The sequence below is a fragment of the Triticum aestivum genome, chromosome 3D, assembly GCF_018294505.1.
Source record: "Triticum aestivum cultivar Chinese Spring chromosome 3D, IWGSC CS RefSeq v2.1, whole genome shotgun sequence".
Taxonomy (NCBI): Eukaryota; Viridiplantae; Streptophyta; class Magnoliopsida; order Poales; family Poaceae; genus Triticum; species Triticum aestivum.
In genome coordinates, this window is record NC_057802.1 from 142,945,706 (window position 1) to 142,955,440 (window position 9,735).

At 49.5% G+C, this 9,735-nt stretch overlaps 3 protein-coding genes across 4 annotated transcripts; 2 read left to right on the top strand and 1 right to left on the bottom strand.

Moving 5' to 3' along the window:
• Nucleotides 1-2,189: 2,189 nt before the first annotated feature.
• LOC123077936 (uncharacterized protein At4g28440) lies at nt 2,190-4,684 on the top strand. The gene is made up of 2 exons (XM_044500296.1): nt 2,190-2,560; nt 4,199-4,684. The coding sequence occupies exons 1-2, from the start codon at nt 2,311-2,313 to the stop codon at nt 4,384-4,386; spliced, it is 438 nt and encodes a 145-aa protein (XP_044356231.1). The 5' UTR covers nt 2,190-2,310; the 3' UTR covers nt 4,387-4,684.
• Nucleotides 4,685-4,818: 134 nt separating this feature from the next.
• Nucleotides 4,819-7,493, top strand: LOC123077933 (probable metal-nicotianamine transporter YSL1). Its single transcript, XM_044500292.1, has 5 exons — nt 4,819-5,298; nt 5,390-5,553; nt 5,638-5,735; nt 5,829-6,150; nt 6,255-7,493. The coding sequence occupies exons 1-5, from the start codon at nt 4,905-4,907 to the stop codon at nt 7,389-7,391; spliced, it is 2,115 nt and encodes a 704-aa protein (XP_044356227.1). The 5' UTR covers nt 4,819-4,904; the 3' UTR covers nt 7,392-7,493.
• A 205-nt stretch (nt 7,494-7,698) lies between these two features.
• Nucleotides 7,699-9,731, bottom strand: LOC123077937 (protein NUCLEAR FUSION DEFECTIVE 6, mitochondrial). 2 transcript variants are annotated; one of them, XM_044500297.1, is made up of 4 exons: nt 9,428-9,731; nt 9,220-9,341; nt 8,714-8,750; nt 7,699-7,973 (listed from the first exon to the last, which is right to left on the bottom strand). In XM_044500297.1, the coding sequence occupies exons 1-3, from the start codon at nt 9,556-9,558 to the stop codon at nt 8,731-8,733; spliced, it is 273 nt and encodes a 90-aa protein (XP_044356232.1). In that variant the 5' UTR covers nt 9,559-9,731; the 3' UTR covers nt 7,699-7,973; nt 8,714-8,730. The 2 variants fall into 2 exon arrangements, with proteins under 2 accessions (XP_044356232.1, XP_044356233.1); XM_044500298.1 differs by lacking the exon at nt 8,714-8,750.
• Between the last annotated feature and the right edge of the window lie 4 nt (nt 9,732-9,735).

Below are 9,735 nucleotides of genomic sequence, written 5' to 3' on the forward strand. Positions count from 1 at the left end.
GCGCGGGCAAACGTCTGCCAACCACGGGCCAGAACTATGTTGCCCGCGACGGAGACCTCGACCACAACCCAAGAAGCCCTGCTGCAGCAACCGTCCGCCTGCAGCTAGAGCCCATGACCAGAGGCTGGCAGCTCGTCGGCGAAGAAGCGCGGGAGCTGAAGCCAGTTGCTGGCCGGGTTCTCCGACCAGACGACGAACTCCGGCAGCACCTCCGCCGAGTGGAAGTGCGGCCAGGGAGGCCGTGCAACCATGGCACGTCTCCCTTCATCAACAGGGCTGCCACGACTAGAACGACCCCTGCCACGCGCAGCGGCGCCACCCACGAGAACGTGGGGCCGCGGCGGGGGTTGCGGTGTGCTTGCGGGGACGACCACGTCCATGCTTGGGCGCCGGGGAGTCGGGCCCCTCGCGAGGGGCCTTCCCCTTCTCCGCGGCAGAGAACCTCCTCGACGGCGCCATTGGTGCCGCTGCTAGCAATGGAGCAAGGAGGAAGAAGCAAGCGAATGGGAAGAGATGGGCGACGGGGGCTCTGCCCCCTCCCCATTTATAGCAGGAGAAGGCCAACCGACGCCCCCCACGATCACAGGTAATGATGGTTTTTCCTTGCATGTCGCATGGACTTGTCAAGTCGGGCAGTTGCCGAGGCAGCGTGGGGAAGCGGAGACGCCCACGTCCAATCAACCGCCATGCGTCGACCAAGGCTGCAGGCTATTGGGGCCCGTGGCGCTCCGCACTTGACCTTTGGCTTCGCCTCGAAGCCAAGCCCGAGCGCGCCTTGGGCCCGGGGGCTACTGTCGGCGTTCTGGGAACGGGGGTCCCCAGACTTGCCTGCCTACGGCCCACGGCGTGGCTCTGCGAGCGGGCCCGCACGGCCCATCTTCATCAACAAGGCATTCAAGACCCTCGCGAGGGGCCAAGCCTCGCGAGGCGGGCGACAAAAGACCCCCTCAGGGGCGGCCTCACCAGGTTGGCTCGCGAGGGGCGGAGAGTTCAAGACAAGGCAAACCTCGCGAGGTTCTCATGACGTGAGCCATGACGATCGAGATCAGGCGGGCGCCAGTGCGCACAGTGTCCTTGTTTCTCCTTTGGTGCAAAGGAGGCAAGCGCAGGCGCGGAGTACCGAGGCGTCAAGCAAAGGTTTCCATATCGGTGCAACGAGACCAAGACCAGCAGGACGGCAAGACGAAGGTCACCATGGAGCCCAAGGCGGCGTCACCACCAGTGCCTTTTGCAGGCGAAGACTGCTTTTGTCAGGATAAGCTGTACTAGTTGTCCCCTTTCAAATTGGCCGTTGTTGGCTTCCTTCCCGCTCAATATTTGGGGAGATGACCAGGGCCTCTATAAATAGGACTAGCCACCACAGTAGGAGGCATCGGATCTTTAGCCGATCCTCAGCCACACACCGAGCACAAGAACACCTCAACCTCAGGAGGTTGTTCTTCCCGTTGTAACTGTTCATCCTCAGCCCGACAGGCAATCCACCACCACCACACTGGAGTAGGGTATTACACCACAACGGTGGCCCGAATCAGTATAAATCTTGTGTCCTTTGTGTTGTGAGTTCGTTGAGTTACCCCTTGAGATCTTAGCGAAGTTAGGACGTGGATCGGTAGGAGGAGATCTTCGTGCGCATCCCAGTGTTCGAACCTTGAGGGTTTTGCCGGAACCCGTGATCCGGCACTGACGTCCCTAGGAGTGTCAGGAATGTAATGCTCGACGAGTGTACCCAAACCATGGTGTGATCTACAAATCATGGTTTCTCAAAAAAAAACACAAGTTCGTGTGGGTCCAAATACGAAATTGCTTTAGGAACCAACATCTCTAAGCATCAGCCTTTTTCTTTTGCCTTCTGCGTACTGTTGGCGCTGCCTCGTACGATCATCCATGCATCGGTCCCAAATTTGTCATGTGTATAGCAACACTCATCCAAATAAGATCAGCCGTTCAACCATCTGATCCAAGGTGCCACGTTCGTCCAATGTTGTATCGAAACATATAATCTCTGTCACCTACCTCTAGATCTAACGTTTAAAACTGTTGGATCATTTACATTTTTTTTTGAGTGGCTGTTGGATCATTTACTTAGGCCAATTTGAAACTATGCAGCCCATTATCTTCTAATGGATCAGGCTCAGCCCAATTCCTCTTACAGCCCGAAGCTCGCACTACAACAAGCCTCACTGCCGTCTGCTCCCTCTACCACCACTCCCAGCTCCCCACCGAAACTCTAGGGTTTCCCAACCACCCCCGCAACCGCAAACCCCCACCCAGGCACGACTCGATCCGAAAACCACCCCACCACCCCCGGCGATGTCGACGGCGGCGGCGCAGGGCGGCGAGAAGCCGGCGCTCAGGAAGCCGGTGTTCGTCAAGGTGGACCAGCTCAAGCCGGGCACCAACGGCCACACCCTCATCGTCAAGGTCGTCAGCGCCAACCCCGTCCCTGGCCGCGTGCGCACTGGTGCGCCCGCCTCCTCCTCCGCCCGCGCCCCCCGCATCGCGGAGTGCCTCGTGGGCGACGAGACTGGCTCCATCATCTTTACTGCCCGCAACGACCAAGGTGATTGGGTTGCCACTCCTTGGCCTTGGCATATGGTGCCTTTGGTAGATTTCTTAGGACCCGTCTTCTGGCGCTAGTCTGTTTGGATTCGTAGATAATAGTCTATGATGGTTAGGTGCTTCTAAATTTGTGTAGCTTTAATAGTGGCGACGATAGGATAAGAGGTGTAAATCTTGTGGTTGTCACTTCGTTTTACAGTTTAGGCCATCTGGCCATATGTTTTATGATGAATAGATGGCTATCTGGATGGGTGGTATTACAAATTTTAGTAGTCAAACTACGGATTGTATTTTGGAACGGAGGTAGTACATTTCAGATGCCAAAACAGCAGAAAGGGAAAGCGCCTTTGTGTGTACAAGGGACTACAATTTCCCAGTGTTGCGAATCAGATTACAAGTTCCTAGTGAACGCTTCCTGCACGACCTGAGACAACCGCCAGGCCCGTTGCCACAAAATGCGGCGATCTGCATCTGCCCAGTAATTGATCCAATAGCTTCTTAAAAATTTACACACATGAAGGATCGGCAAGCATCTCTGCTGAAAATAAACCAGTTTTTGTTGGCCTGTGCCTATTGAAGAGAAGCTTGCCCAACATCGTCTGAGATGGTTTGGGCATATTCAGCGCATTCCTCCAGAAGCTCCAGTGCATAGTGGACGGCTAAAGCTTGCTGTTAATGTCAAGAGAGGTCGGGGTAGACCGAACTTGACATGGGAGGAGTCCGTAAAGAGAGATTTGAAGGATTGGAGTATCACCAAAGAACTAGCCATGGACAGGGGTGCGTGGAAGCTTGCTATCCATGTGCCAGAACCATGAGTTGGCCACGAGATCTTATGGGTTTCACCTCTAGCCTACCCCAACTTGTTTGGGACTAGAGGCTTTGTTGTTGTTTGTTGTTTGTTGGCCTGTACAGGAAATTGATTAGGTTTTGTCCTGAAGTAATTATGAAAACAAAAGAGCAAATTTAATGATGCATAGTTGATTAAAAAAGGCTGCACGCCAAACAAAAGTTGTTCACTACCATTACCTGGCATCCTACAGTTCTGCTGGCCAGTGGCCATCTGCACAGTTGGATTGACTTGGACCTGATATTGTTTTTCCAATTTCCGAAACAGCACACCACTCTTTTCCAATCTTGTATTGTGGTATTGTTTATTTGAGGGTACTATATTTCTATGTGCAGGTGATGCATTCTTTTCAGTGTCCAGTTGAGCTATTATTTCACCATACATGCATGAAGTACATCTGACAATATTTTTGATACTAGATCTTCCTCTGTCTCCATGTCTTCAACTGGAAACCATAGTCTGATACACCATATTGATATTACAAGTTTCTTTGTCCTTTGATGCCATACATCACAGAGAAAAGCATCCTAATATAGCACTACTACCTTCTGACATACCAGACTCTTCTTTCACCTGTTAATTAAATTGTATGGTCAGAACTCACAACCCAATGGCTGTTATAAGCGGCAGTAGCACTACTGCCTTTTGATGTTATGCATGCTAGGAATCCTGTACTCATGCCATTTTTCAGATCTTATACATCTTTTTAGTTGCTCATGGTCATTGTTTAGTATAGGGGATTCTATTTCATGATGCATGTACTATGGACTGATGGTATGCTCTACTATGCAGTTGACCTGTTGAAGGCTGGTGCCACAGCCATATTGCGCAACGCTAAAATTGACATGTTCAAAGCTTCGATGAGGCTTGCGGTGGACAAGTGGGGGCGGGTAGAAGCTACAGAACCTGCCAGCTTTACTGTGAATGAAGAGAACAACTTGTCGCAAGTAGAGTACGAGCTGGTTAACGTGGCTGAGTAATTGTTGAAGTTTTCCTGCCCTTTTCCCGCCATAAAAACGAAGCACTATGAATGAATATTATCAAGCCTTTGGTAAGCTTGTTTATTTCTTATGGTGGTAGTAGATAAGATCAAGATTGTATCACTTGAGCTAGAATGTTCGATGGATCAAACTGAGCTTTCCATGCATCTTACTGGATTGTGATTCCTCTTGGCACTGCTTGTATTGCTGTTGTAATGGAACAAGCTCAGCGTGGCGCCATGTTGTGCTGAGCTTTAGAGATCAAATGGAATGAACTGCCATTACATATTGTGTTGAATTGCTGTTACATTGTGTTGATGTTATATTGCGGTGTCCCGAACAGGATTTTCGTTGTAATCGGTAAAAGAAAAGTCATCTCCTGTTCCAGACATGTTACGGCTATAAAAAGCAATGCTTATGTTGGTGACAGTTAAAAAAGGGAAGGCCTAGCAAGGCCAACACTTTTGGCGAACGTGCTCAAAACGAAACTAGCGGCTGAGGCAAGGCCTCAGGCAAACATGGCTCCCGTGGCCGGTCGCCGGCATCCACGGTCGGAGGAGGCAGAAATTGCAGCAGCCGTCGCTGCCGGACAGGATGGCGACGAGGAGCCATCTGTGGAGGTGGCGTTCGTGGGGCAGCCGCCACCGCCGTGGTGGCGGCAGGTCACGGCGCGGTCGGTGGCCGTGAGCGCGGTGCTGGGCGCCGTGCTGAGCTTCATGTCGATGCGGATCGGGCTGACGGCCGGCGTCGGCCCGACGTTCAACATCGTGGCCAGCCTCCTCGGGTTCTTCGTGATCAAGTCGTGGACGCGGCTGCTGGCCCGCTTCGGCGTCGCCTCCCAGCCCTTCACCAGGCAGGAGAACGTCGTCCTCCAGACCTGCATCATCTCCTGCTCCACCCTCTCCTTCTACGGTACCGTACGTCCGCCCGTCCACGCAGCCGCGCCCACGCTATTTTCCACCAGGTTTTTGCTCAGTCGGCGGCCGTGATTTGCCATTTGCAGGTGGTTTCACGACCTACCTGCTCGCGATGACCGAGACGGTGGCGAAGTCAGCCGGCGGTACCGGCACCGGCAAGGACGTGTACACGCTGCACACCGGGAACGTGGTGGCCTTCCTCGGCCTCGTCACCTTTGCCAGCTTGTTCTGCACTCTCCCGCTGCGGAAGGTGAACCCATTTCCAACCAAGAATCACCACCATTTCCATGTCTTTGTTATGAAAAAACTGAGGCATTTCGCCATTGTTTGGCAGCTCATGATACTCGACTACAAACTGATGTATCCATCTGGTTCAGCTATCGCCGGAATCGTCAACAGCTTCCACACACCAGCGGGAGCCGCAACAGCAAAGTAAACACAATGCCATTTTGTAACCTGCTGGTTCTTCACTATGCCGTTTGTAAGCTTAACCCACATTATTGGTTTCTCTCCTCCCCTCCTTAGGAAGCAAGTGATGGCCATGTCCAAAGCCATTGTTGGGAGCTTCATGTGGGCATCCTTCCAGTGGGTTTACACGGGAGGAAGCGGCTGCGGCTTCCAAGATTTTCCCTTGTTCGGATTGAAGGCATATAAGCAGAAGTTTTACTTCGATTTCTCCGCAAGTCTCGTCGGTGTGGGCATGATCTGCCCTGTCCTCATCAACTTCTCCATGCTTTTCGGATCTATCATTACCTCCTTCATCCTGTGGCCAACCCTCCAGAGCAAGAAAGGGGACTGGTACAACGATCCTTCGCCGACAAATTTCAGGGGAATCAATGGATACAAGGTGAGTGATGACAGAATTCCGTCTGAACTTTACCATGGTTCGTACTTATCAGATGTTTCAGTCTTTGCACTTCGCTGACCATGTTTGCTGCTTCCATGAAACAGGTGCCCATGGGCATATCGATGGTGCTTGGGGATTGTCTGTTCCAACTGGGTTCAATCACCATAAGGGCTGCCAACCACTTCCACAAGAATCGTCAGCAACGGAATCCCGGCGGTACCAACATACCAGCAGATGGAAATTCAGATAAACAAACAGCTCTTAGCTACGATGAGCATCGCAGGAACAAGATCTTTCTGAACGAAGGACTGTCGGGCTATGTCTCGGTTGCTGGCTACATCCTCTTCGCAGCCGTCTCAGCAATCTTCGTTCCACGTATCTTCCCACAGATCCGATATTACCATGTGGCCTTATTATACGCTGTCGCTCCCATCCTGGCATTCTGCAATTCATATGCTTCTGGACTGTGTGACTGGTCCCTGGCACCCGTCTACGCGAAGCTTGCTATATTCCTTGTTGGGGCATGGGTTGGTGAAGCATCTGGTGGCGCCATTGCCGGCCTTGCTGCCTGTGGTGTCATGTTGATGATCATTGGTAATGCCGCTGAGCTCATGCATGACTTCAAGACTGGATACCTGACACTCACCTCACCACTGTCCATGTTCATAAGCCAAGCAATTGGGACTGCACTTGGTTGCTTGATCAACCCGCTTGTCTTCCTGTCCTTTGAAAAACTTGTCGGCAAAGAGCATTTGGGAGAAGCTGGATCGGCATTCTCGGCGCCCTTGGCCACCGCATACCGTGGGCTCGCAGTTTTAAGTGTTGAAGGAACCAAGATACTCCCAAAGCACTCCATTGAGTTTTGTGTAGCTTTCTTCCTTATGGCCTTTTGCTTGGATTGCCTATCAGCAGTAGCCAAAGCAAAGAAATGGAAGGCAAGTAACTACATTCCAAACGCCATGGCTATGGCAATTCCATTCTTAATCGCACCGAATATTGCAATAGACATGGCCTTGGGGAGTCTACTGTTAGTTATCTGGAAGAAAACAGATAAGAAAAACGCAAATATGCTTGCAGTTGTAGTAGCATCAGGTTTGATCTGTGGAGATGGACTTTGGGCATTGCCATCAGCATTACTTTCATTTTTCCAAATCGAGCCACCCATCTGCATGAAGTTCTTGTCTAGTCATCAGACCAAGCTAATGCGGGAGCAGTTCCTACCCAAAGTGACTACCTCATGATGATACAGACAAGTACTGACAGAAATGGCTTGTAAATGATTTCAGATCATATTGTTATAAAGTTATTTAGTGCACAGCTACACATGTGAATTCCTTGAGTCACATACTTGCCTTTTTTGCCTGTGTAAATATTTTTCCAGTGTCTGTAGGAGCATTATTGAAACAATGATGTTGTACAAGATAAATGGGATTCATAAGTGAAGACTAAAAGGATCAAAATATGCTTGACACCAAAGCCACATTGCCAGTAAAAGAAAGGGAACAGGCTTTTAATCACCAGGTCATGCTGAGAAACCAAACAAACCGATACGAAAGGTCAAGCATAGTATTCATTTTGCCAGCGATTCAAACTTCTACACCCCTAGCACGGTTCTCATCACATAACCATAATGATTCTGGTTAATGAAGATGAAGGTGGGAAATTGAAGTTTAAGCAATATCAAACATCATTTATTAAAAATTTCATCGTAGTTCACATACAGAAAAAGAAAAGCATGCTTCCTTTCTTTGTCAACTCATCCTGAAAGACTAGTAATCTCCTGGCTCTGTTGGCAGGTCAGCATCATACTCCATCAATTTCAGCTGTTATCCAACAATAACAACTCATCACGATAGTTATACGAATTTAAGAAGAATGTATAAATTAAAACATTACATATGCTACTTTTCCAGGGTGTTTTATAGTACTTCATAGCCAAATGTAAAAAAAATTCAGTTTCTCTACGATATGAACGAAAAAAACAAATAGATAAAAATTCCCTATGGAAATAAATCGTTATAATACTGTATACTCTATGTTAAAAAACAGTGCCCTGCAATTTAGGGGGGGCTCAAACAGTACACTATGTGAAAAAATCGCTACTTAAGGCACAAAGTTTCAGCGAGTTGTCCGCTTAGAACTTTTAGATTCTTTCTCAATTTGTTCTCTTCAATACTGCCCCAGTCAATAACTAGTAACACCTATCAACATTTTTTATTTTGCGCCCCAATGCACAAATTGTAGATCATGTAACTAAAATATGAACATATTCATTCTTTCCGGGGGAATTAGGAGCCTCAGTCACTAAGTTTACAGGAAATCCTCCAATGATAGGAACCATTATCATTCCTATGTTTTGTCTAGTAATTATTATCTATCAATTGTTAAGCATGGTTTTAAAAGGTGTAGGGAGTCCCAGAGAAAGTTATGATTCATATAGCAGTAAGTTGGCACGGCAGCACTTCTACACATACTGGAGCAAGGTTTGGTAGTTGGTTAAGATTGTAAGGGACATAACATTTACTCATATTTCAACGAAATGGGGAGATATTTTAGTGGTCACCTTTCCCAAGTTGGTCTTCATCTAGTTTCGTCTTTCCCTACAACAAAGAAATAAAAAGAAAAACAGAAAAGTGGGTCTCTTTCGTCAATAAGACTAGAAACAGGACTGGAGAATGATGTTAACATGAAACTAAATGCTGGAAACACGGCCAGAGAGAATTGTGGATTGCATCTATTGATTTGTGTTTGAAATGCATATAGTATGATCCAGGTGTTGAAGGAATTGGGTGAATGTTACAGAGAAGTCGTTATGCACGCTTGGACCAATGTTAACCAAGACTAAGGTAGTGCAAGTCCATGTTCTTATGCACACTGGGATCAACTATGGCAGGTTACTGCTACTACAACGTTTAGCTTTAGTTGGATTGTTGGGGACAATAGGAACACTACTGACATATGTGCATTTGTCTGAATTACACCGTAACACATGAATTTATATACACATTTTTTGGAGACTAATGTACGAATTAATAACACATTTGAAGGGGAGAGTAGTTTCAGTTTCACCTTCCGTGAGCCACCCGAGGCCTCGGCCAGGCACGGCGAGCATAGACGTCATCCGCGCCGCGGCGGTGGCGCTGTGCAGCGGCAGCAGGGACTCCACGCAGAAGCTCGCCTCGACGGGCGACCTGCACAACGAACAACGCCGTTACAATCATCAGTCCACATCTGGCTAGTTGAGGGGGGCATGGCCGACTGGTGGCCGAGGTCGTACCTGAGGAGGCGAGGGGGCGCGCCCAACGCGCGGCGAAGGGACGGCCGCGCCGCAGAGGAAGAGGCCCTCGCCGGAGCAGCGCGGAGGAGAGAAGCGGACGAGCGGAGCATCGACCTGGCGGCGGCGGCCATCGTGGCTGGCTTGGTGAGACGGGAGGAGGAGGAAGAGTGGAGACGGTTTCCGCTTTCCGGCTAGCTTGCGCTCGGGTCACAAACAGAAGGAACCAATGTGGGCCTTTCATAGATCTGCTCGGTCCATTTCTTTTTGGGCTGTGTGAGATGGGCCCAACGGGCTCATAAACGTTGAGG